The sequence below is a fragment of the Simochromis diagramma genome, unplaced genomic scaffold, assembly GCF_900408965.1.
Source record: "Simochromis diagramma unplaced genomic scaffold, fSimDia1.1 OVJJ01000334.1, whole genome shotgun sequence".
NCBI classification, from domain to species: Eukaryota; Metazoa; Chordata; class Actinopteri; order Cichliformes; family Cichlidae; genus Simochromis; species Simochromis diagramma.
The window spans coordinates 6,980,539-7,007,778 of record NW_024386764.1 but is presented as its reverse complement, the minus strand read 5'-3'; the positions used below and the strand labels follow the sequence as shown (position 1 = coordinate 7,007,778).

At 37.6% G+C, this 27,240-nt stretch overlaps 1 protein-coding gene across 4 annotated transcripts in view; it reads right to left on the bottom strand.

Annotated features, from left to right (window-relative positions):
* Positions 1–3,481: 3,481 nt before the first annotated feature.
* LOC120734869 (E3 ubiquitin-protein ligase rnf213-alpha-like) overlaps positions 3,482–27,240 on the bottom strand; it is a 67,037-nt gene continuing 43,278 nt past the window's right edge. For 3 of the 4 annotated variants that reach the window (XM_040033939.1, XM_040033950.1, XM_040033968.1), the window contains 29 exons: positions 26,496–26,696; positions 26,153–26,340; positions 25,423–25,543; positions 24,961–25,061; positions 24,679–24,858; positions 23,685–23,830; positions 23,382–23,484; positions 23,077–23,191; positions 22,323–22,527; positions 22,048–22,238; positions 19,515–19,646; positions 19,117–19,227; positions 15,426–15,668; positions 14,776–14,875; positions 13,949–13,983; positions 13,747–13,850; positions 12,022–12,175; positions 11,621–11,795; positions 11,349–11,437; positions 10,988–11,239; positions 9,166–9,295; positions 8,854–8,931; positions 8,306–8,486; positions 7,753–7,957; positions 7,009–7,086; positions 6,348–6,545; positions 6,135–6,224; positions 5,713–5,891; positions 3,482–5,093 (listed from right to left, as the gene is read on the bottom strand). In XM_040033939.1, coding sequence (XP_039889873.1) covers positions 4,940–5,093; positions 5,713–5,891; positions 6,135–6,224; positions 6,348–6,545; positions 7,009–7,086; positions 7,753–7,957; positions 8,306–8,486; positions 8,854–8,931; positions 9,166–9,295; positions 10,988–11,239; positions 11,349–11,437; positions 11,621–11,795; positions 12,022–12,175; positions 13,747–13,850; positions 13,949–13,983; positions 14,776–14,875; positions 15,426–15,668; positions 19,117–19,227; positions 19,515–19,646; positions 22,048–22,238; positions 22,323–22,527; positions 23,077–23,191; positions 23,382–23,484; positions 23,685–23,830; positions 24,679–24,858; positions 24,961–25,061; positions 25,423–25,543; positions 26,153–26,340; positions 26,496–26,696 — 4,239 coding nt within the window. In that variant the 3' untranslated portion in view covers positions 3,482–4,939. The remainder of the gene's footprint in view (positions 5,094–5,712; positions 5,892–6,134; positions 6,225–6,347; positions 6,546–7,008; positions 7,087–7,752; positions 7,958–8,305; positions 8,487–8,853; positions 8,932–9,165; positions 9,296–10,987; positions 11,240–11,348; positions 11,438–11,620; positions 11,796–12,021; positions 12,176–13,746; positions 13,851–13,948; positions 13,984–14,775; positions 14,876–15,425; positions 15,669–19,116; positions 19,228–19,514; positions 19,647–22,047; positions 22,239–22,322; positions 22,528–23,076; positions 23,192–23,381; positions 23,485–23,684; positions 23,831–24,678; positions 24,859–24,960; positions 25,062–25,422; positions 25,544–26,152; positions 26,341–26,495; positions 26,697–27,240) is intronic. The other variant, XM_040033958.1, reaches the window with a different exon arrangement.

Genomic DNA, 27,240 nt, shown 5'->3' with positions numbered 1-27,240 from the left:
TGCTGACCTGACAGTTGTGCAGAAAACCATCATTGGCAGCCTCCATAAGGAGGGAAGGTAACAAAAGGTCATTTCAGAAGAAGGTGGATGTTCCCAAAGTGCTGTATCAAAGCCCATTAATAGAAAGTTATGTGGAAGAGAAAGGTGCAAAAGAAAAAGGTGCACAAGCATCAGGGATGACCGCAGCCTGAAGAAGATTGTCAGGGAAAGGCCATTCAAAAGTGTGAAGGACCTTCAGAAGGAGTGGACTGAGGCTGGAGTTAGTGCATCAAGACCTGCCACACAGACACAGATCCTGGACATGGGCTTTGTATTCCTCTTGTCAAGCTGCTCCTAAAGAACAAACAACATCAGAATCGCCTCACCTGGGCTAAAAGAAAAAAAGAACTAGTCTGTTGCTCAGTGGTCCAAAGTCCTCTTTTCTGATGGGAGCAAATTTTGCATCTCATTTGGAAACCAAGGTCCCAGAGTCTGGAGGAAGAATGGAGAGGCACACAATTCAAGATGCTTGAATTCCAGTGTGAAGTTTCCACAGTCTGTGTTGATTTGGGGAGCTGTGTCATCTACCGGTGTTGATCTACTGTGCTTTGTTAAGTCCAGAGCCAACGCAGCCGTCTAACAGGACATTTTAGAGCTCTTCATGCTTCCTTCCACAGACCAGCTTTATGGAGATGCTGACTTCATTTTCCAGCAGGACTTGGCACCTGCCCACACTGCAAAAGATACCAAAACCTAGTTCAATGACCATGGGGCAACTGTGCTTGATTGGCCAGCAAACTCGCCTGACCTGAACCCCATAGACAATTTATGGGGCATTGCCAAGAGAAAGATGAGAGACATAAGAATGAACAGTGCAGAAGAGCTGAAGGCTGCTATTGAAGCATCCTGGTCTCCCATAACACCTCAGCAGTGCCACAGGCTGATAGCATGCATGCCATGCTGCATCGAGGCAGTAATTCATGCAAAAGGGGCCCAAACCAAGTACTGAGTACATATGTATGATTATACTTTTTAGAGGTCCAAAATTTCTCTCTTTAAAATCCTTGTTTTATTGATTTCATGTAATATTCAAATTTTCTGAGATTTTGAAATTGGGGTTTTCATAAGCTGTAATGATCAACAAAATCATAAAAAGTAAAGGCTTTTAATATCTTGCTTTACATGTATTGAGTCTATATCATATATTAGTTTGACCTTTTAAGTTGAATTAGTGAAATAAATGAACTTTTGCATGATATTCTAATTTTTTTGAGTTTCACTTGTTTAAAGTAAATACTGAGTCTGTACAATTCTAATAAGCTTGGAAGTCAGTATTTGGTATGATCACCTTTATCCTTCAAACAGCCTGAACTGAACACCATCCACACAGATACAGCAGCCAGGGAAGAAGAAGAACATCATATGAAAAAGGCCCAGAGTAAATGTGGTTATCCTAGCTGGAATTTTGTCAAAGCTGGGAAGACACCTAAAAAAGGCTCCAGGAGAGCAGGACAACTGTTGCCTAAGCAGAAACCTCTACTGGTCCCTTATGTGTCAGGAGTATCGGAACAGCTGAGATACATTTACTCTAAACACCACGTCTGCGTGACTTTAAAACCCAAAAACACGCTGCACCAAAAATTAGTTCACCCAAAGATCTGGTCCACTGACACAAACAGAGTAATATAGTGTACGCTGTTAAGTGCCAGGAGGATTGCCATGATTTATACATTGTAGAGACCAAACAACCTCTGGCTAAGTAGATGCCACAACACAGAAGAGCTAACTCGTCAGGCCAGGACTCTGCAGTCTATTTACACCTACAGGCCGGTGGGCACTCTTTCAATGATGAAGATGTACACATCCTGGACAGGGAGGAATGCTGGTTTGAGCGTTTGGAGTCAGGGAGGTTATTTACATGAAAAGGGAAAGAGGAGGAGCCGTAGGGATACATCTTTCACCATCTTGCAATGCTGTGATTGGAGACATTCTCCAAATCTATGTGAATTGTATTCATGGCCATTGATCAGTGGTCATTACAATTTGCATGTTAATGATCAGGAAACTGACCTCATAGCCTGGTTGCGGGGGTGGGGGGTGGGGTCTATCCCAGCCATTCTATTGTATCTCTTGCTTCGTGTTTAAGGTCACTGTCTGCTGGAAGGTGAGTCTCCTTCCCAGTCTCAAGTCCTTTGCAGCCTCCAACAGGTTTTCTTCCAGGACCTTCCAGGATTTTCTTCCAGGTTCTTCCAGCTCCATCCATCTTCCCATCAACTCTGACCAGCTTCACTGTCCCTGCTGAAGAAAAGCATCCCCACAGCATGATGCTGCAACCACCATGTTTCACAGTGGGGATGGTGTGTTCAGGGTGATGAGCAGGCAGTGTTACTTTTGCTCCTCACGTAGCGCTTTGTATTTAGGCCCAACTTTAGTCTTATCTGACCAGAGCACCTTCTTCCACACAGTTGCTGTGTCCCCTTCATGTCTCCTGGCAAACTGCAAAAGGCACTTTTTATGTATTTCTGTCAACAATGGCTTTTTTCTTGTCGCTCTTCTTTATAGGCCAGATTTGTGGAGTACACGACTTACAGATTCTCCCCACCTGAGCTGTGGATTTTTCCAGCTCCTCCAGAGTGACCGTGGGCCTCTTAGAAACTCCTCTGACCAGTGCTTTCCTTGCTCAACCTAACCCTGCTTTAAACCTATCTACAACTTTTATCTACATCCATGTCTCCTTTTTGTACCACTTAACAATTATGTGCTACTTTGTGTTGGTCAGTCACTGACAATCTCAATCGAAAACATTGAAGTTTGTGGCTGTAAGGTGACAAAATGTTTAAAAGTTGAATGGGTATGAATTTTTTTCAATGCACTGTAAACAACCATAAAACATAAATATGTTATTGTCTTAAAATTTTTAAAAACACTATTGATTTACTCACAATGAATCATAAAATAACCAGATAATCTAAGTCAGACAGTCTCCTAAAGCTGAACAGATTTTTTTTTTTCAGAGGGGGTTAATTTTCAATAAGTGACTGAAAATGTGTAACTATGGCAGAAATAATACATTTCAGGTCACATGTGTGTAACAACTACTTCATTGACTATATCAGAGGAAACATTTTCCAATGTACTTTAATCTTTTAGCAGATACACAACAAATAATCAACACAGGATACTTGATATATGTAAGAAAAAGTAATACAATTTTGTCTCTGAGTGCTGGTCAATAGTAAAAATATACTTGATAAAAAAAAAAAACGAAAGCAGAAAAAAAAGAAGAAATGTGTACATAATCCTTCGACATAAAGAGTAAATCAACAAAGTTTCACACTATATGATTGTCATATTCAACAATGCATTTCTGAATTTTCTAAATAACTCTTAGTAACTTTTTTAGATTGACAAAATGCAACACATGAGCAGGTGGCTCATATCGAAGAAATAATGCACTTGTTTTATCTGCCTTGCTGTGTATCATTGTTTTTGTTGAGCCTCAGTGTTATTTTTAATTTTTTAAATCCAAGTATTAGAGAAAACAGATAAAATGTAAAATATTGACTTTTTATATTGATGCAAACAAAAAGTATTTGACATTGTTAGTAAAATGTAAAAATAAAACTATTAATCATTAATTTATGTTTAAATCATATTTTGTTCTTTAGCTGTAAAATAAATGCAAGAATAATGCTAAAACATACCATAAAAACAGTGAATCATCATCAATTTTCTCAGTAAAGGAATGAAAAATTAAAAAAAATAATACAAACATAGAAGAGTAAAACCTGTTGGTTTATAAAGACGAAAAATAAAAATGATAAACTCATCCAGTTTATCTCCTTACATACTTCATGTTTGATAAAGTTGCTTAACACACAAACACAAAAAAATAAAAAAACAACTTTCCGCCACAGATAAATAGAAATGATCTCATTACTGCAAATCAAATGTTTTGTTTAAATGAACGTATTCAAGTCACTTTTATGCAAACGAACATTTATAATTTTTTAACATGTAAGAAAAAATGGAAAATGTGCAGTTTTCGTACTAGTTTATCAATCTATCCTGTTGTTACTTCACCCTAAAAGATTTCACCTTAAAACAAAAACATAATCATGTAAAAATGATATATAAAATATATCAAAGCAGTCATACTGTATATACTCTCACAGTGAATACATGAGCAGCTCACTGAGGATGTGCTTGAGTTTTTTCTGCTTTGCTGTTTCATTGTTTTCACAGAGGTTAAAGGTAATTTCTAATCTTTCTCATACACAAATCAAGAAAAACATCAACAAGACCATAAACAAATAAAAGAGTTCAAAAAAGTAGTATGACTTAAAGTTAAATGATAAACTAAGATCTCTGGTTCAATTCAATTCAATTCAATTCAATTTTATTTATATAGCGGTTCAACACACGTCATAGAAATCTGATAACTCAAGCTATTAAATGAAAAAAAAAAAACATAAAAAATTAGCAAATCTCAACTTTTACACAAATGCAAATAAAAACTTAGAGAATTTAAAAATATAAGAAAAATTTAATATGAATGAAAAAGTAGAAAATGCTCAGTATACCATTCCCTTGCATATTTATGAACGAACCACGCACATTTACATTGGATTACACGATTTTGCTTTTTTCTATGTGTATCAATCACCTATCGCTTTAATTTCTTATTAGATGGAGAAATATTATTCACTCCTTGCAGCATGATAATATTACTCTTCTTTTTAAAATTCAAACCATTCGCAAGAGAAGTAAAATATAATGAAAAATAAAATATTAAAATGTAAATATAGTTTTTGGTTGTTGAATTGAATTTGTAAAATAATTCCAAAAACAAATTAACAGCACAACACGTCCTATGATTATTACATCAATAAATGCAGAAAAAATACCTTTGTTTACTTCTTTAGATAACTAATATCTCTCTATGCACTCATTCAGTTGATCACTCATTCATCAACTCCTGTTTGGCTGTGATGGTGTATTTCCAGGTCTCAATTATCTGAGACAGCTTCACATTTTCAGAGAAGTTTTCCTCCACGTAAGTAGGGACTTCTACTTCTTTACGATCCATGTAGGCACTGACCGCCTCCTTCAGACTGTCAAAAGAAAGAATATATTCATTTAATAGATAACTTTACATTGGAGCAAATAATTTTTTACTTAGCAGGAAAACTAAAAACATATTATAATAAAGACACACTTTTGGTATAGACAAGGCCAAACGATGGGGCACTATAGTGATGTGGAATAAAATATGCATAAAAACTCAAAAGTAATTGGACAAAGACCTTTTTAAGATAGCTTTGCCTCTGTACGCCATTGCAGTTGATTTTAAATGAAAAATTTAAGACTTGATGGAAGTGCAGATTTTTTTTTGAACTGTTTAGGAATTACAGTCATTTTTATACACAGTCACACATTTTCAGAGACTTAATTGAAAATTAATTAGACAAACTAACACAGTTTTAAATATAAATAATTTTAAGTTTTTAATACTTAGATGAAAATCTTTTGTTTCATTCTGACTAATCTATAACTTTATGCATATCTTTGCATCTCTGATATCACTCTTATATATCCATATTTTGGCTACACAGGATCATCTGCAGTGACTGTGAGGCTTAGGATGCAAATCGTTCTTCACACCTGCTAAATCAGGGCCAAACAGAACATGGCATTACCAAACAAAAATCTGGTACTATACAACAGGTTTACCTCCATGATGGATTGTAGTCCTCAGTTGCCCGTAGGCGGCCCAGACACAACAAGAGGAACTCATGCATCTCAAGCAGCCACTGGTCCACATTTCCTCTGGACATGAATCCTTTCAGCTCAGTCTTGTTTTTCTCAGTCAGTGGCACCTGGTACTCGGCTGGATACCCCGAAAAGGGCTCCTTTTTAACAAGACATGCAGTCATGCATTTTATATGTATATGGTAGATGGATTGGCATATATGGTTAATGGTCATACTGACCATTTAGTGCTTTTTTTAGTACAAGCCACATTCATTTAATCTAACACTGAAGCTAAGCTTCAAAACTTACAATTTATCTATGCTTAGTGAAAAATAAGCATATGATGTTTAATCTGGCAATTTTGAATCTGAAAAAAAAAATACAGCAAAAATCAAACTTACTCTTTTGAGTTGCAGCATTTTTTCAGAGTTGAGAGAGGACAGGACTTGCCACAGACAAACACAGTGCTGCAGTTCACATTTGCTAAAAGCCTGCAAAAAAGTGAAAACCCCTCAACAACTTATAAACAGTTTGTTCTCTCTGGTTTTTGTCTTATTATTAATATTGATGTTTGACATGTGAGGCTCAGAGTGAAAGAGTGTACATGTAATGACCTTCAGTATGTGATGATCAATGCTTTGGTCCATCTTTAATATTTCCTGAAGGTAAGAGACCAGTTTCATTGTGGGATCACCACCCGTCATTGAGAGGAAACCCAGAAGCAGCTCCACAATCTTGAGCGCCTCGCACACCTCGCTGTAGGAGTCCAGCTGTCTGGACACAGTATTCTGTGCCATAGATGTCAGAACACTCTGATAGAGAAACAAAAATATTAGTGAACCTAAAAGACACAAGTTATGTAAATCCCTTTATTGCTGCGTGCATGCACACGTACATAAATATCAAATGTAAAGCTTGAGTAGTACTTTTAAGTCAAATACAGCTGGATGAATGTCAGGAGTATTGCTTTATTTGCTGTAACTATTAGGCCTGAAATAAATCTGTGATTTGGTGAAAAACAAGAATTTAATCTGGTATAACTGTAATAATCCATTACTATCTAAAGTCCACATATCATGTGTCAGTGCTTTTGCTGTTAACTGGTACTGTTAGTTATTGACTCAGCACAAACCAAGTGAAAATAAATTTGTTGTTTAACCTGGAAATTTTGTACCTTAAATATGTATTTTGGGTTTTACACATAGACAGCTATAATCATGTAGGGTTGTAAAGTACATCAAAGTGTAGTGATAACTTGCTAACGCAGAACTGTACCTGTGGCACTTTTCCATGAACAGTTTTGAAAATGGTTTCATAGTCTCTCTCTTGCGTGTTGACCAACGTGGGAATTCCCTTAATAAAAAACAGGGGGTTTAGTGAAGGGGTTTGGTTTAGGGATCACAAAAAAGCAGTTTTAAACAGAATGTTTTTGAGCTTGGATTTCAAAAGTGGTGAATCAATATAAACACATAGATATTACTGCAAAATAAGTATGACCACACAGAACAGATACAATATGAGAACTCAAATGATGAAGTTAACCAACACAATAAATGAAATCTCTGTAGTGAAGTGGTCTACACATTTGATTACACTATTTGTTTGTTTAACAATGTGCTGCACAGAGGTCTTTACACCCACATCTACATGCTGTAGCAATTCCTGTGATAAAAATTTGGAATAAACAATAATAGCTTAGTCTTGCTTGTGTTTGTATTGTTTTTAGTTCAGCTTCAGCTTGCTCCCTGCCATCTGTTATGACAGAAGTTTAACAGAAAGTGAACTTCCTTCTCATTTGTGCTTTTTAGATTTCAGTATGTTGAATCATGCAAAAAATAAAAACAAATAAATATACACTAAGGGTGTTGCATGACCACCTTCAAAGATTCATTCTGAGCTTGAAAGATCCCTGAAGGTAATGCACAATCCAGTCAACACCAGATCGTACAGTAGTTAGGAATTTGGGTCATTTAAGGTGTGGAACACATGTTTTAACCAAACCAGGCTGTGGGGACTCACTGCGCGGGTAATGAGAGGTTTTCCCTGCAGAAAGCGGGTGAGGATCTGCTGTTGGATCCTGGGCAGGTCATACTCAGATATTGTCTCGTGGCCACGTTCCAAGCTGTACTGGCAGTTAGACAAAACCAGCGGAAACAGATCCTTCTCCACATCATAGCTGATCACATGCTGCTCCATTAGCTCCAACAGACTCACTGTGTAGTCACTGCAGACATCACAATGTAGATATGAACTTTAATCTTCCAACATTTCTTTTCCAAATAATTTTGGTTAAATGTTGGTCTAGAATGAAGAAAAATGTTTGTTGAGCAAAACTGAACTGTATTATATTTACAATATATAATATATCAATAGCATCGACTCAGTAATTGGTTATGTGGCTCTGTGTTTCTATGTCAAGCTCCAAGGCGAAAGGAAGGATTTTTAATACTAACACCTCTGAATGATACTCATTTGACTCACCTAACTTAAGACTATTGACGTTTCACTTGAACTTCAGGTAGAAAATAGATAGGTAGAAAAAAATGCAGAATAAACTGCTTTAAAAAGCTACCTGTTGTCCTCTCCTGTGTGACGGTCCACTGCATTCACCAACTCATTGTGGAGAGTCACCAGATAGCTGACCAGCCCTGTGGCACACAGGCCTGGACCCTGCCGACGGGGCAGGAGGTACCTGAGGTCACTGTCCAGGTCCAAATCCCTGCTGCAAAATTCTTCTGGAATTTTTATTTCATCTATAGTTTTGAAAGGACAGATAAATAATTCCTTATTTGTAATACAGCTTTTTCCATTACTTTGACTTATGTGGTATATGCACAAAAACACCAATTATTATACTTGACTGTAGCAGACAAAATGATGACTATTGTCATGTAGAGTACACTGTAAATGTATGTTCTCACAGGGCAACTGAAATCAATCAAGAACTGCACTGTTCTCATTTTAAGTTAAATTGAGGACATGTTATTCATTTATTTATCTTTTTAATTTGAACACAATGCACAGAACAAAATAGTTTAAGGAGAGACAAGAAAATATGTAATAACATAAATAGATTGAATGTGAAGGTGAGACAAAGAGCAGAATAAGTGCTTTACTTACTGCCGGTCACAGAGACTCTTAGCTCATTCCATGTTTTCAGGAAGGTCTCAATGTGTTTTTGATACCATGGGCTCATGTCTGGAACAAGTAATTTAGAAACAGTGACTAAAAACTTATAAAAAAAAAGGACAAAAGGCAAAGAAACAGTGACTACATTTTTATGACATGAAATGAAACAGAGAGAAAAAAATATGTCAGTTGTCCCTGCAGCAAATATTAACTTTGGTGATAGATTTTGTTTTTGATTTCCAAATGAATACAAATTAGTACAACAGTCAATTGTTCAAGTTTAAGTCCATCTAATCTCTGTACCTGTTTGCTGATCAATGAATTCTCTGATGGAACCCGCGATCTCTTCAGTTGCATTCTGGTACTTTCTCACCAAACGTTTCTGCAGCATTAGGATTTCTGGGAGGAATTTGATATGTCGAAATTCTCTTTCCTGTAAAAAGAAGTTTAGATAAATGGCTATCACATCTTTGGTCATTTCTAATTCTGTTACTGAGAATATTGACTCACTTATTGAAACTTTAAAGAGTAATTTATTATGATTTTATATATAGAATATCAGGATAATACGTGTTGCAAAGTAATACTGTAGTTTAATCAAATCTATAGATTTCACAGGTTTGGCTTATCTGTAATTCCAAATTAGCAGCAGGCACAAATGATTGCATGTCTTTATATGCCAATTTGGGCTTGTAGTCTGAAGTCAAGCTACATGTCAGCCCTGTGATTGGATTGTGAACTGCCCAGAACTGACCCCACCTTTCTATCAGTGTTAGATACTGGTGACCCTCTATAAGTAAAACTTTTAGTGCACACAGGAAATAATAGTAATAATCAATAATATTTCTAAAATAGTTTTAGAAACAACATTATTATGAATAATGGGATTCAAATTGGAAAAAAGAAATCAAAGCAGTGAAAGAGCTCAACTACAGAAAAATCAAAAGTCATAATATATAAGGAAAAATTTGAGATTTAGTCTAAATGTAGCCCTGGCTGTATAAATAGTTCATTTATTTTGATGGTTGAATGTAAATGTTATGTGTGTTTAAGAATGAATACAAATGTGTGTTAATTAGATGCACAGCGTTCTTATTTGCATTTTGAGGTCTATGTCATTATTTTCTGTAATGGTATTGGTATGTACTACGGTTCCGGGCCAATCCTGAAGTAGTCTCAGGTAGAGTGGGTTGGAGTAAGTGGGGAGCCGTGTTCACTCCGCAGAAAGAGAGAGGAGAGATGAGGAACAGTGTCATGTGGACGCAGAGTTCATGGGAAGGTGACAAACTTTTATTTTCAGGTTGACGATCAGTGTGAAAGCTGTAGTACCCTACTGCGAGGTAAATATGAATCTGTGAGTTGTGTTTGAAACTCATATATTTACTCATATATTTAGCAAATGGTAATATTGCTGAGACAGTATGTAATAGTATGTAAATCGGCATTTAGCTGGGTTATTTGATTTGGTAGGAGGAGACAGAGCTCTTGCTGGCATGCCAGAGAGGTCCCTTTTGTTGTGCTTATGTGTTAACGTGGGAACACGTGGATACGGTAACTGCGAGTGCTGCTGCCGCGCCCTGCTAGTGGCCTTGACCCAGTTTCCCCCGCTATCCCCTTGAACTGCCTGGAGGTGTGAGTACTATTGTTTGCACGTGCTTTTTATTTTACTGCTTGGCAACAAGTGAAGCGGCCAAGTTGTTTTAGGTCCCAATGCACCCGAGCCACGACTCAGGCCTGCAATGAGGTGTTTGTTAACACAGAAAGACTGTTGCAGTTAAGGAGTGTGTGTGGGCCCACCATATTATTTAATCATTTGGTTACAGTTGATATTAGATACCTAACCATTGCTCGCCATTTTTAATAATGTTACTTATTTTCTTTTGTTTTTTAGAAGTATTTTATAATTGACCTGCTTGTGTCTGGTTTATTTCCATATAGTCTATTTTATTGCACAATTCATGTCACAAACATCAAAATGGGAGTATCAGTAGTAAAGACCCCTCTCAATAGAACGTGGGGCGGGTGTTAGGTTGCACAAAAGGAAAATTTCAGGATTGTTTGAAATGCACAAGAGCAGTGAATTCCAAATAATTTTGTGAAAGCGTTACATCTGTGAGACGCACACCTTCTGCAGGAACCTCCAGAGCAGGGGGAGCTCCTCCTTTTGATCATTAGTCTCCATAATGTGTGTGAGGCTGAGCAGCGACAGCCTCTCCCTGCAGCTCCACACTGCTGAGCTGTCGACCTCAGAGCCCTGTTGCAGTGAGGCGAGGAAGCTACAGTCATCACCGTGGATCGTCCTTATGATGAAGTTGGAAGATACACGGGAGTCATTTCTAATGGTTCCCTTTGCCTCTTGTAGGAGTTGGTCAAGATCCTGGACACAAAATATTGGCAAAGGCAGTTATGTACAAATAAGACTGAAAAAATATCAGTTATAAAATGAAAAAAGTCAAAACATGTAAATAGTGATTTTAAAGAATTACCTTCAACTTTGGTGTCATAATATCTGTAGCCACAGTAGTCTCCCAGGTGTTTCTGGATTCTTTGGATGTAAGGTGAGGGTCAATAGTAGCTAGAAAAAACATTTACATAGCCATTGGTTAAACAGTCAAATACCAGTTTCCATATTTGTTGACATTTAATCCTCACGAACAATTCCTGTCTATGGAGGTCTGCTTTATTCAAATTATTATTAAGTTTCTTTTCACAGTCTTTTGTCCTGCCATGTATGTCCTTTAACAAATGGCTTCCTTACAGTTACTGGCATGTGGTAGTTCTTGAAGTGATCTGAGCACCAAGTGAACAGATGTTACAGTATCGTCAGCTCCTTTTCCCAGTGCCTGTGACAGCTGTTCAAGATCCTTTATTATGTGCAGCCTGAGAAACAAACTGACATCCTCCACAGGTGGCTGGATTATCTGTTGGACAACCTGAAAAAAAAAACAGTGGATAATAGCATCATACTACATGCAAGACAGCAACATCGTTCATTGAGTTGAACTATTTTGCAGAATATTAATCAGTGAGCTACACACAACCTAAAACAATGCTAGTCTCACCAAGTCACCAAAAGCTGCTTAAATATTACAGCTACTGTACAAAATAGCTTTAGATACTTTATTTATGATGGTTAAGAGCCTCTAAATTAGAGCTCACCTGAGGTTTCTCTGAGGCTCCCAGCATCATGGCCAGATGTGTAACTAGCCGGACCAGAGTAAAGGGAGTCAGAGACATGTTTTTGGTATCTAAGGCATCTGGGTTGTTTCTCCGTTGAGGGTCTCCCAGAATGTGACCGGGGCGTGTTTGATCCCTAAAACAACAGATTTGCATGAGTAAAAAGTAGAGTAGGTCTCCCCCCAGTGCAAAACAGGTGACCTTTAGAAGCGCAAGCACACATGTGAAAGTTAATATAGTTAATATAATATTACCCTTGTGCTGCTTTTAGAAAATTAAATTAGTGACAATTAGTTCACAAGGTTATACTATGCATAAAATATGTATTGTTTTTAAGAGTATACTTGAAGTACAGCCATAAAAAGACAAATAAACCCACTCTAACAAAAACAGACCAAACTGCTGCCGTTCTAAAACAAACTGAACTCTGCTTCTTATATTACACACGCAGCATCTACAATCTCAAAAGAAATAATCTCTGGAAGAAAAACCAGCAAACACAGCTAACAAAGAAATTAAAGAAAAAAAAAAACTGTATTGTATACAACAAACAAAAAAAAAGTATTCTGACTGACATTTTGTCTTTGAAGATATGTGTTACTCTTTCTTTGTGGAAAATTTGATATCACTATGTGACAGCCTCTTTTTAATACATACTGCTTGTGAATACTAACCAGTTTTTCTGCAGTATCCATGAAAAAAAAAAATCTGAACTCATTCTTTACAGGTTTTTTTTTAAACTAAACCTTTCCAACACAATGAATACACAGAGTATGTAATGGTACTGGGTCTGTGACCCAGTGTTTTGTGTGTTTTAGTTTTATTCTTTGATTATTGTTATTTTCTCAGTGTTTCCTGGTTTATTTTGAAACAGTCTTTGTGTCTTTATCATTGTGTTTAGTGTCATTTCCCCTGTGGCGTCATTATGTTTATTCTAGTTGGCTGTTTCCCCATGTGTTTCCACTTCCCCTCATCACCTCCTGTGTGCATTTAAGTCCTCTGTTTTCCTTTGTTCATTGTCAGGTCATCTGTTTATTCCACATCATAGTTCTCACAGTCTTCATAGTTTTTATAGTTAGTTTTCCAGTTTAGTTGTCATACCTGTTTTGCCTTAGCTTTTGTGTTTTCTCCTTTCATCAGCCCAAATAAAGTCTCGCTTTTGTTTAAAGATTCCTTTCTCAGTGTCTGCTTTTTGGTCCATTCTCAAAAGACATCGCCGTGACAGAGCAATTCAATGATATCAAACTACTGGTCGGAATCGTCTCGTCAGAATTTTCTGTTCACGGTGCAGTCTCATTGTTAAACTTTTTAAATGCACAAAAATGAAAACTTATAAGTTTAAAAAATTGACAATGGGAATTTAGTTTATTTTACTTCACAAAATAAAGGATAATGTTGATTTAAAAAAAACAACCCACTAGAATAACAAATGTGCTTCTTTTAACAGATTTACCAATAAAAAACCCCAAACTTGAATGATTTCTGTCGTTCATATTTTATACAAGAGAAAGTTTTGTACAAAATCAATTTATCTGCATTTTTGATGGTTCCCTCGTGCGAAATACCAGAATAATTTCTTTTTAATATTCCAGTATTGTTTTAATAGACAGCACAAATTATATAGCAATTTTTTTCTACAAAGTTTTACTTTATCAGTAAAGAGATTTATTTAATGCAGTATTTTGCTTTACAATTACTGACACTCACTCGTGCAATGGAACTTGTGTGAATCCAGGCAAGGCTATGTGATGTTCCCCTCCAACGTCTGCACCACACTCCAGACATCGGCCTCTCTCCATGGGCCGGCCGCACTGCAGTGCAAGATTAAACATACAGTATAATTATAAAACATCGAGTCTGTAATAATTGTGAAGAATATATTAACTGGAACAGCAAAAAAATGGCTTACCATATCAACACAGCATGGGTGATTATTTGGACAGACTGTGAAAAAGACATAATATAGATTAATCTGTGAATTTATGGTCAGGTTTATGCAAATTACTCCTGAACCAAGTCTGCCATCTTGGTAAAACATCTGACCAATCTATATTAACTTTTATTCAATGGTCAGCAAAAATGACCAGCTAAATCTTAAAAACTAAATCTCTAGTGAATTTGCCCCATAATGAAGCTTTTTAAAAGCTTTGTGTCCCCTGGAAGTGCTATTGGTCGATCGTGGCTCAAGAGTTTGGAGTTTGCCTTGTAATCGGAAGGTTGCCGGTTCGAGCCCCGGCTTGGACAGTCTCGGTCGTTGTGTCCTTGGGCAAGACACTTCACCCGTTGCCTACTGGTGGTGGTCAGAGGGCCCGGTGGTGCCAGTGTCCGGCAGCCTCGCCTCTGTCAGTGTGTCCCATGGTGGCTGTGGCTACAATGTAGCTTGCCATCACCAGTGTGTGAATGGGTGGATGACTGGATGTGTAAAGCGCTTTGGGGTCCTTAGGGACTAGTAAAGCGCTATACAAATACAGGCCATTAACCCTTTGGTGGAGCAGAATTCTACCAAAGATTTCAATTCAGGGTTGTTTTGGGTGCCATATCTCTTTTTCATAATGTCTTTCAAATCATTTAAGGTTTAGCATGATGACTGAAATACAGGTCATCCAAATATTTCCTGGTGAGGAGAGGAAATCCTCTCCTCAATTTGAAAGGTTGTCAAATTGTCAGAATACCCAGTTACAAGAACAGATCATTAAAAATGAATTTACTTGCATATATGAAAGGAATAATACTTACCATACCAAGTGAGCTGGCCCTGATAGTGTGTTTCTTGTTGTTGTATGGCTGCCTGGGCAACAGCTAACATGTCATCAGGCATTGTGGGTATAAAAGCCCTCTGTAGGTTAAATTAAGTGAAAATCTAAGAAATGCCATAAAGGTAACATTAATCTTATCTTGCTGAAGTTATCCATTGCAGAGAGTAAGCAGCACAGATGTATCCTTCTTCTATTTTTGAGTGTTATTGTGTTTGCTGAGTTGTATTCCTGGAGCCAGTAAAGACTAGCTTCGCTTTCATCTGCTTCGTTTTAACATCTGCCTTAACTATGACATTATCTCAGAGTATCTGCAATGGGAATAATATCTAATATGTGGGAGTTGTGATGATTTAATGGTTAATATAAAAAAAAAAGATTTTAAATGTGTTGGTCACTGTCCATCCTTGAGCACTATTTTGAAATAACAATTCCCAAAACTGTTTACTTTTTGTAGATAAACCTGACTCCATATTACATAGCTCAAAGGCACATTAGCATACCACTATCTTATCCAAACCTAGTCATTTCTGGAAATAAAACTAAAATCAAGGGTTTGAAATGTGATTCCACAAACTAATGGGTAAAACCATGTGGCTAAATCAATCTTTTATATACAATCACACTGTTTACCTGCATATTTTCAGGTGACAGGCCAATGTTTTTCAGTGGCATCAGCAGAGGGTGACTCCCTGTGAGCAGCACAGCTGCTAGATGGATGATCAGCTCGATAACAGTGTTTTCCTCAATGGTATTACCAGGTTGGATAGTAAGAGCTCCCAGTCTGTTATAAATCAATGCTGACGCAAAGTTTCTTACTTCTCTTTGGGGCAGGTATCTTGAGCCGTTAATGAGGTCATCAAATCCATTACATTGCTGTTGGGGATACAGAAAACAACTAAGAGAAGCAACACACTTTTTTTTTTTTTTTTACTGTGTAACAGTGTTAATAATAATAAATGTCTCTCTGTGCAAAATGGGTTTAAAAACATAAACAACTGTGGGATACTGTTTGTCCATGATTTGAACTGGGGAACAAATTGTGGCAGGGTAAGCCTGATATCCTGATATTTGTATCCCACTGTATTTTTTATATATATATAAAGAGCTAATATCACCAAAATTTCATTATAAGAAGTGTTTGTGAACTAAAAATCAATAATTTGGGATGCTGTTTGTCCGTGATTTGGACAGCCCAGTGTGTGGTCCTGACGCAGGGGAAACAAATTCTGTTGGGGAGACACTACCTTGGCACCGCTGTTGTGCAGGCGAAGCCAAAGACAAGATATGTTTCATCATATTTTCTAGTCTTTGGTTTTGAAGGAAGTTGGTTTGTAAGCATATTTGGCGATGCTTCATTCTCTGCTTTGCATTTGTGTGGGAGCCCCGTCAAAAACCCGTCCATTATGCTAGTAGTGTGTGAGCATCCTTTTTTTTTAAATTCTTACTGCGCCCCCACTTTGGCAACCTCTGCCTTAATACATTAGCAAGGCAATCTGTGATATAATAGTCTAACTAGCTGTAGATATTGACAGTTAACCATGTCATACACAGATCAAGCCCTCTAATTTAGCATTTTTTAAATTAATATTTTAATACGCTTTATGATAAATCAAGATGTAGGCCAGTGTTTTAGCTTAGCTTGGGCCAGGTCTGGCAATGATACCACTGTTTATCCGATGGCATGCCATATCTGGCTCGATTGTGGTTTGGGTTAAGTGGCCCAGGCTCATAGAAAACAGGTCTGGCCCGGATCTGGCATCAAGCTGGCACTTCTGACTGACTGGTGTCATGGCAGCGTGTATGTTACGGTCCTAGCTGGGCCTCCTGAAACTGCCCTTGTGTGGGTGTGGTGTTTTCTCTCCGCCTCTTCCTCTCTTGCTCCACCCCTCTGTCTCTCTCTTGCTCTTCTCTCTCCCCAGGTCACAGCTGCTGCTCATTGGCCTCATTTACCACCTGGGCCCAGTCAGCAATCACCTGCCTGAGGTTATATAAGCTGGGGTTGAACTGGATGTATGAGGGTGGTTTTCTCTGGTGTCTCCGCTTTGTGGTCTAGGTGTGTGATTGTCCTGCCTGTGGTGTGGAGTTGTGGAAGGAGTGTGCAGTGTAGCTGCTACATGTGAGTAGTGTGGGCTTGTGGGCCTCAGCAGCAGTAAAGTTAGCTGCTGCTAGTGACAGGGTGAGCTTGTGGGCCCCTGGAAGTGCCTCCTTGTGGTGTGGAGTTTGTTTGGTTGTTGTGTTCTTTGTTGTTGCAACCTTTTTCTTTTTCTAGTGTTATTGGTAAAACGGTGTTGCCGGCTCTTTATGTTAAGATTATCTATAATAAAAACTATTTTATTTACTAAACACCTCTGTCTGTTCTCCTTTCATTCTGTTATGGACTCATTTGTTACCAGTCCCCATACACACCCCTAGACCTTCATTGTGGGGAGGTAACAGTGCATGTCAACCAGATGTGGGCCAGGTCTGGCAATGATTGTACTTTTTGTTCCTATTTTAGTTAGAAGAAACAAATGCCATGTTGCAATACTATACTGCTATGGTAGCCAATGTTTCAAATGCAGGTTTGTGAGTGTACACTTTATCCAAAACCTAGTGAGGGTTTACTCATGTTTACCAATGGGATTTGGGATTTTATTCATGAGTGATGTTAAGGTGGAGTGCAACTTGGACCGGCAGATTGGTGTAGCCTCAGCAGTAATGCACTGTACCAGACTGTTATAGAGAAGAGAGAACCAAGATGTAATTTATCAGTTATCTGCATTCCAGCACTCACCTACGGTCATGAAATCTTGGGAGTGACCAAAAGAACAGGGTCACGAGTACAAATGACCAGTGATGGGAATAACGGCGTTATATGTAACGGTGGAGCTAAGGGGGCAAAACAATCACACGAGTGCTGCTGTTTGGCTGAGGAAGAATAAAGTAGTCGTAGTAAACCAATCACATGACCACTTCAAGATGACAAAGCAACAAGGTGATATATACCAGTTTTTAAATTGTGTTGATAGGCCACGTAAAACCAGAGTCATGATAAACAATATATACGAGTTGTTTTCCTGAATACTTTCATCACGTTTACTGTGTAAGGGCAGCGCTAGCAAGCACTCTCTACATATGACCAAAAAATAAAACAAAAAACAGCCCTTTTGTGTTGGTGGAAAAATGTACAATGTCAACCAATCAAAAAATGATATGGCAACATGACATTTGGTTGTTTAGCAAGAGGGGGAAGTTTTAGGAGTGACGGCAAGAAAGAGAGAGACAGAAAGAAAGAAAGAGAGCGGAAATGAGAGAGAGCGAGTTTTGAGATGTGAGACATTTGTGACGTTTAGCGTGTTTGTAGTTAATGTGTTGTCTTGTGTAGTTAGTGTGTAGTGGATAGTTTTGTGTTGTGGGTCAGAACAATGAGGCGACTGCTGAATGTTACAGGTGCTGCCAAAAAGTCACCAAAGGCAGATTACAGTGTAAACGGTGTCTCCAGGTAGAAAACAGGAGTGATACACCTGCTGCTGTCAGACCTGCAGGTATCAGGCTGTGATGTTCTCCTTTATAGTGGACAGAAATTATTTTTTAGAGTGGCGCAAATAATTTGTGTGGCATCTTATTGAATTCAGAACACCTGATTGTTATGTAAATAGTTTGAAATGGTTAGTTAAAAAAGGGTAAAAGGTAAATGACTGTAAATAACTTTGTTGTTTGCAAAACTTGTGCATATGATTTTAAAATTTACAATTTATATTTGCATTTAAAGTTATGAAAAACATGTTTGTGGTTGTTACAGTAAAAACTATAACTTTTTCTACTCGGATTTTTACGTTTTTGTCTGATTTTAGATCAGTTTTGCAAATATAGCATGTCAAAATGAAAACATAACTGTAAATTCAGACACATGAGGTTGTGCTGAAAAGGATGATACCAAACAAGGCAAATTAAATAGTTTTTTAAAGGTGAAATGTAGAAGGGAAAATCAAAAGTAGTCAAAAATATGCCAATTATATCCTGGACCCCAGAGGGTTAAACATTTTTTTTTAAGTAACGCAATCGTTACTTTTCCTAGTAATTAATTACTGTTAGAATCTTGTAACTCACTTACTAACTCAGTTACTTTTTTGAATAAGTAACTAGTGAATATAATTGCCCAACTTGCCCAACACTGCAAATGACTAAATTACTTTCCTCTGCAAGGTGGCTGGACTCAGATTTAGAGCTAGGATTAGGAATTAAGACATTGGGATAGAGTGTAGAGTAGAGCTGTTTCTTAAAATTATTAATTATTGGATATTAATTATTATCCAGATTCTAATTTTGCCACTGTTCATACCTTGGGAGTAGGATGAAGACCCCTGTTTTCAGATCTGTACAGAGTTGTAACCTCTCGGAAAACAGCCAGCAGGAGGAACACTGTCCGATTCCTTCGTGTAGCCATACATTTCTAGTGTATTTCAAATAAAAACAATAATAAAAATCACAAGTATAAATAAAGATACAAGTAAAAATGGGCATATAGAGTACAGCACTATGGTGAGTACAATAACTATACAACTAAGCATTTACGGTCTTAGCAGTGATACTGTACAACATCACTTGCAGTGCTCTATGAATAATGAGAAATGTTTCAATAAACTACCCGCCCACGGTTTCATCAAAACAATATAACAGTAATAGGTAGATGAAACATGAAGGAGTATCGGTAATATATTTATTACAGGACAGAAATACCTCACAGACTTCTTCTATCTGCTCGATGTTGCCGTCTACTAGTGCCTTGGCAACTGCATCTCTCACAGCCTTGTACTCCTCTCCATACACAAGATACTGGTCCATCAGGCCTCCATCTTCATTCTTTTGACACTGTGAATGAAATTACAAAGCAAATGTGTTTAAGTACATAAATTAGACCTGAGTTATTCTGGTGACTATGAATTAGTTAGATAACTGGCATAAGTTGTTGGGGCGACCGTGGCTCAGGGGGTTGGGAATCGCATCTGTAACCGGAAGGTCGCCGGTTCGATCCTTGGGCTCTCTGTCCTGGTCGTTGTGTCCTTGGGCAAGACACTTTACCCTACTGCCTACTGGTGTTGGCCAGAGGGGCCGATGGTGTGATATGGCAGCCTCGCTTCTGTCAGTCTGCCCCAGGGCAGCTGTGGCTACAACCGTAGCTTGCCTCCACCAGTGTGTGAATATCGAATAGTGGTATTGTAAAGCGCTTTGGGTGCCTTGAAAAGCGCTATATAAATCCAATCCATTATTATCCATGGTTTGTTTCAGTGTTTGTAAATAAAAAGCTACAATCAAAAGGGTTGATGTACAATCTTTAATGTGTGCGTGTGTGTGTGTGTGGGGGGGGCAGTGTTCGCCCAGGGCGCCAAACAGGCTAGGATCGCCACTGCCTGTGGTGGTCTGGTTGAGCATTTGTAGCCTCGCTACCAAACGGGCATCTCATCTCCGAGAAAGTTATACCAGAGAGAAGTAAAGCAAGTGTGTAAGTTCATCTCTGAATGTTTGTAAAGCATTCCCGCGTTAAACTTAACAACCGATATATGGAGCGACTGCCTCTTCTCTCTCCCTCCCTCTCCTGCTGCTACTTCAATTGAAACTGCTTAATGATCAGCTGATCGGCTTTTCTGTCGCGAGTCTGTCTTTCTTGTTTGTTTATCGCCCACTTCGCCTGAAAGAGGAAACCAGCGGCTGAACAACAGCAGCACGTTTAAGCTTGATAATCTGTTGTTAGAATTTATTTAATATTACTTTCAACACCAGGATCCTTTTCTATGCAGCTGATGGCTGGTAACTGTGCAGGGGCAGATCTAGCAAAGTTTAGCCAGGGGGGCCAATAGGGCATTAACAGGAAAAAGGGGGCACAAAGACATACTTTGCTTTCTTATTCTCATTTAAAATGTGTAGCTTTTAATAAATAGTTATCTGAATCTTATACCCAAAGTTTTAATTTGATGTAAAATGTATAGAAGTCCATTACTGTATATAGTAACTATTAAGTCTAATATACCCTAGTAAGCTGTAGTACTTTTTCCTTTGGGAAGGTACCATCTGTGCAGTCTGTAATTCAGTTGAAGAAAGATGTTGAATCTATTTAATTATTCTTGAAAAATAATTTATTTCTGTGCATTTCTTTTCACACTGCATCAAATTAAAGTTGATTACGTCGATTAAACATTATGAGGTGGGGGGTGGTTCCCTATTTTTTTTTTTTTTTTTGCTGGGAGTTTATAACCCTATTAGTTAAATTGCTTACTCTTTAAAATACCAGAATAGGGAGGATGGAGTAGGTTTATGTTTGTTAGATTGATCAGTATTGCTGAACCATGAAATATTTTGGGTGTAGTGTATTTTTTGCATACAGGTATAACAGAATAGCTTTAGTGTTTTTTTTTTAAAACTTGAGTATGAACTTATACAAAAGGCAGCAAGATATTTTAAAAAAAACAACAGTTTTATTGATTAAAAAACACACTATATCGGATTCATATCGGTATCGGCCGATATCCAAATTTATAATATCGGTATTGGTATCGGACATAAAAAAGTGGTATCGTGCCATCTCTAACCTTGACCTCCCGGTCTGCTATCAAGCTGGTGTGTAACAAACGTCTCAGAAAATGTCGGAGCACTTTTGCAAATATGTGATGTTTTGATAAATCAAGCAGATATTTGAAGTTTACAGAGCTACATTCTCTCCTGAAAATAACTTAAAAGTTTATTTTGTGATCTAGAAAGAGTAGTATTTAAAAGTTTTTAGTGTTTGAGTTTTGGACGAAATGCATTCTGGGATATTTGGCTGTACCAAGTCCACACAAGTCATAACCAATGCATGCTCGATAAAACGGAAGGAGCGAAAGCACATCTGGAAATTTTTATCGTTCTCAGCTTGATGCGTACTTTGAATTGGAACAGTACTTGGTCTCCGACAGATGACATATTACAAGTTCACGAGAACGCAGGAACACACAAGTACACATATTGAGACACGGCCCCGCCATTACTCCAATGACTGTCCTTTAGTATTTTTCCATCCCCCTCCCAACAACAACCCAGTATAAACGTTTCTACCTCTTATCATTCACCTGATACTACGGCTTACACTTCTGTCTAAAATGTTGTAGGGTCTTTACCTTATATAATAAAGTGCTATGAAATAACTTTTGATGTAATTTCATACTCTGGAGAAAAGTACATGAATTTATTTTTTGACTCATATTTTTGCCAGTAAAATAACTCATGACTGTTGAAGTACCTGCTGATGTATCTCTTCAGGGAAAAGCCAGAAGAACTCAGGTTGTTTCACCATTGTTTGAACGTACTCAACACCCTGTGATTCGCTGAGCTTGCGGATGAGGTAAACACGGTACCAGTTATTCCCACTGTCCTCACAGAGCTTTATCACCATGTTTAGAAAATCTTCTGCTCCATCTGGGACATGGTTGCCTGCAACAACGACAGACTGGTTGTTTTAGTTCCTAAGCACTGGAAACTATAGTAGTGCAATGCAGTAGTGAAGTTATATCTCACCTGACAGTCTATCACTGATGAGCTGGGAAGCCATGATGAGGGTCACACGCAGTCGGGCAATATGCTGGAGGTGTTGAATAGAGACTGTTGCTGGAGCAGAAGTGACTTCAGCCAAAAAGGACTGCAGGAACTGTGTTTCATTAATGAAACACTGTAACTCTGCAGCTTTGTTGCCCTCCTGAGGCATTTTCTCCCAGATGGAGTCCTGCAAATATCACCAGTTAACTGTCACTTCATCTGACGTCTATCAGCAACAAGCAAAAAAACCAAGGACTTTGTCATACTGCTGGTATTCAAACTGTGCCCTGTTCAGATATAGCTGGATAACTACATATGTTTGAGAATACATAAACAACTCCTGTATACTGAAACTACTTTTACATTTACATTAAATCCAGCACAGAGGACTCCTCCTTCTGCTGATCACTAGTTTAAGTTTCATTCCAGAAGGAGAATATTTACATTATGTTAGTGGGTTTCACGTTCATGTTCACAACTATAAGTAAAAAAAAGACCAAACAGTAGAAAACAGAATTTCGGATGTCCTTTTAGCGACTTTTGTTTTTGGAGAATAATACATGCTCCCTAAAAGGTTGTGGTTATTCTTTAGTTACCACTTGCTTTAGAAAAATAAAAAAATGTCTTTATAAATCCTTTTTTATTCCTAAAAAGGAGAAACCTTCTTCTCATCAGTTTATTTGTGTAATGTAACACTATTAAATGCAATTTCCAAAGGTTTTCTTTCTAGTTTTACCTCCAAACAGTTGATGTATAAGGCATAGAGCTCTGTTTTATCCACATCATCAACAAATCTGCTTTCTTCAACAGATGACAAATGCTGCTGCAAATATTTCATGACCTCTTCAAAGCTGAAACACAGTTAGGTCAATCATAGAGGGTAAGGTAAACAAGTTCAAGTCTTTTCACACATTTTATCACTAAACATGCAAAATTCCCAATGCTGAGAAACTTTTCAACACTGCTCAAAACATTGAAACATCTATGTTAATTCAGACTAAGAGTAATTTTACAGTGACATATTTATAGTAGGATGCCTACCTGAATTTCAGTAGCAGTTTGAGAATTACAGATCGCACAACTGGGTTTTTATCTGGAGACTCGTCAAAAGGTGATAAAGCTTTGGTGTGAATCTCTTTCTGATCTGTTTGGAAAATAATCTAAAGTTAACATTAAAAAAGACCAATAGTAATTTATTCTAGCAGATTTTGATCACTTTTTTGTAATTTTTGAAATCTGGAAGAAAATGATTTATATTATTTATGGTTGTAGTGATCACATGAGAAATTATCCCTGGATTCCAGATTCTTTAGAGAAGAAGGTGAAAAACCCCCAAAGTGGTACCTGTCTCCGTCATCAGGTAGGAAAAAAGGTGTGCGATGACACCTCCATCTGGAGGTGTATTGTCCTTGAAGCACATAGTAGAGAGCAGATCAATAAAGAAACTGTTGCAACGTTGCCTGAATCCTGCATTTTTCTTGATAGATGCTCTGGAGAGATACAAAATGTAAATTAAGCATAATGTATATGCACTATGCCAAATGTTAAGCTTTGTAACCTGATTCCCCAGAACTGATTCTCTCTCAGGATCTCAATGTGCTTACTGATACTGTGTTTTATGCACACTACAAAACAATATTTTTAATTATAAAGTGAAACTCTTGAGATTGAGACTCTCTTTTGCAAGAGTGTCCTGGGATGACATAGCATTAACTTAGCTTTTATTTTCAAGGCAGAAGAAACCTGAGCTCCCAGAGAAAACCTTCACAAGCACAGGTCAAATATGCAACCTCAACAAAGAACAACCTTACCCAGGTTTGACCCCATGACCATGTTGCTGTGAGGCAAAAGTGCTAAGCAACAAGCCACTGTACTTCTATATTTGAAAATGTTGTAGAATGAATGGGTGACACATCGATTATAAGTGGCAGCCTGTAACTATATTTCATAAAGGCAAATATGGCAATCCTGCCATAACAGTTGAACCAGGGAAGGGGCAAAAGGAGCCAATCTTGTTACCCTGACGCATACAGACAGTAGTAGGTTCCACCTGTGTGATGTTTTGCATATCTACTTATTATCATTTAGGTAATTCCTTCAAATACTCTAGTAGGATAAGCCTGTAACACGTATCATGTCAGCACTCTGGATTGAACCTTTGCTGAAGCCTTAAGATTGAAAAACTTTGCAAATACTCTTTAAGTTTAAAGCTGTTTAAGGTATTTCTGAGAAGGTTGTAATATAAAGCAGCTGTATAGTTATGAATGTGAAAAACAGCCAATTCCTGTGAATGTTTACACGTGCGTTATCAGCTATTTACACAAATAAACAATCTCACCTTGTGTCTTCAGAAACATGTGGCTGGAAGTCATCTGGTAATTGTTGGCGGCAGGTGGGACAGAACGCCTGTCCTGCATCAAGGCTTTCCTTGATACACGTTAAGCAGTAGATGTGATAGCATGGCAGCCCCACTGGTTCTAGAGGCTCTCTCATGCACACCCCACATTCACCTCCAAACCTTCAGGAAAATGCAACCAACATCAATCAAATTACCTTTAAATTCTTCCATATTTCATATAAATTCATTTAAAGGCCAGCTTAAAGCAAAACAAGGCTTTACCTGAAAATCTGATTAGTTGCCCCCTGTTTACAGGACTTCAGGACTTCAACTACTGCTTCAAAAGCCTGTGTAGACTTTACATCCGAGTTTGTCTCCACAGCCTTAAACATAGGTTAAAATAATAAAGAATACAGTAATTATAATCATTATATTAATTTATTTAAGACAGAAGAACAAAACAATCTTATGCCCAACTAAGGTGCTTTGTCTCATTAAAACAGACTTCTGTGCAATATGGACAGGTTACAGACAAAAAGAGTGCCTCCATCATCTTGCGTAGGCGAAATTGCTGATGTATTGGAGAATACAGAGGTCTTTTCATTTTGTAAATTAAACCTAAATCAAACAATTTGTGCTGAATAATGATTGGTTATTTGACTAGGTGTGACTGTGACCTTTGGTTTAAAACAAAACAAAACATAAACTAAAAACAAACACACACATATACACAAACACACTTACTCTACTAAGGGTTTTAATGTGGTTCAGGACCAGTGTCCTGAGCTGATTGTCTTCATTTTGGAAACCCAGCATCAAATGTTCCACAAACAACGAGAGGATGTAGATGCGCTTCCAACCATGACTGCAAAATATTACAGACCATGATCAAAGTTAGTATGTTCTTGATTATATATATACACTAATGATAGACTAATGATATGAGCTGTGTCATATTATCCTGGTAATTTTTATGTGATATAAAATATTTATGCTTCAAACAACAAGATAAGCTTAGGCACGACTGAGCTCCGTGTCAGCCTCATGTTTGCACTAATACATGTTGCTGCCTGCAAGCTGCAATCACAAAAAAAAAAAGTTACGTTTTTTGTTTCTATATCATCAGAAATATCATTATTACAGATTTTCTTATAATGTTTTGACATGACTTTAGGGCTATATCACCCACCCCTACAGCACTATCAAAGTCAGCATTTTACACCTGTGCTAGGATTTACTAAACATGTTGGTTAGCAATGGGGGGAAGCATAAGCTGACACTTTAATGTCACAGATCTTATGTTTAAATAGGTGTGCTACATCTTTGCTAAAATAAGAATATACTGCATTAAAAAAATCCCCATAACTTGAAGTCATAACAATAAATAACTACAAAAATCTTTTGTAGTTTCTTTCAGTCAACACTAGAGAGAACTGAGCAACAAAATTCTTCTTTCACTGCATCAGTATCTTACCTGACGTCACGGAGTACTTTCTTGCAGTGCTCACCATATTGTTGAAGATTATTTTGAGAGCAAATCAATTCCAGTGAAGCCTGCACTTTCTTCACCTTCCTCAGCCAATACTGGCAGCGGATATCACTCTCTAAATTACAAGGTTCCAGGCTTTCAACACATGCCGTGGCTGCATAGACATCCAAAACCTACAGCAGAACAAAACAGTTTGCAAGTGATTAAGCAGTTTTCTAATATTTATAATATCCTTTGAATAGTTCTATGATTGTTAAAAATATCCACACCCTAAAGGCAATTTTATAAATAAATTCTCAGAGCACCAGGAATGAAGAAATACACTTACCATTTCAGGACAACGTCTAATTTGCTGGTTTCTTTGCAAAGGTGAAACAATTTCAGTGTGTAGAGAAATCATCCGTGAAAGGTTCTGAAGACGGCTTTGGCAAAAATGATAGGCAATGTGGATGAGCGGTAGAGAAAGCTCATCATCTCGTTTTTGTCTCTGTATTTCGTCAACACAGCTGGCCATGGCCTGACAAAGTAGCTGAGGAGTAAAGGCCCAAGTAGATTACTGACACAATATTTGTTTGGAATATTAGCAACTTAAACTGGCATTACATTTAATGTATTATTTTGATTGAAAAAATTCCGAATGATTATGTCCCACTCTGAGCCATGTAAAGCATCAAATACAAAGTGTAATTAACAAAGCATTGCTTTAATCTGCTCCACATTGTTGCTATGCATTATAATACTTCCACACTCATTCCAGCAAACTTATATTTGAACCTTTAAAGTTACCTTTAATGATTCGTTTTTACTAGTACTTTGATGAAAAGATTTAGCTAATCCTAATTGCTCCACTATATTAGAGTGTAGTAAACTGGACGGTTGTGACAACTGAGAAAAGTTTGTGCAGTGATTTTTTTCTTCTTATTGGATTTTATGTTGTTGGGTAGTGGGATTTACCTCAAACTAAAGGTAACATTAATCGAACATAAGCATTTTCAAGAAAACATGAAGCAAGCCTACCGTATATTTGAGGAAATGAAAAGTCACATTGTACTAATGGGGACAGTTAGTGTGCA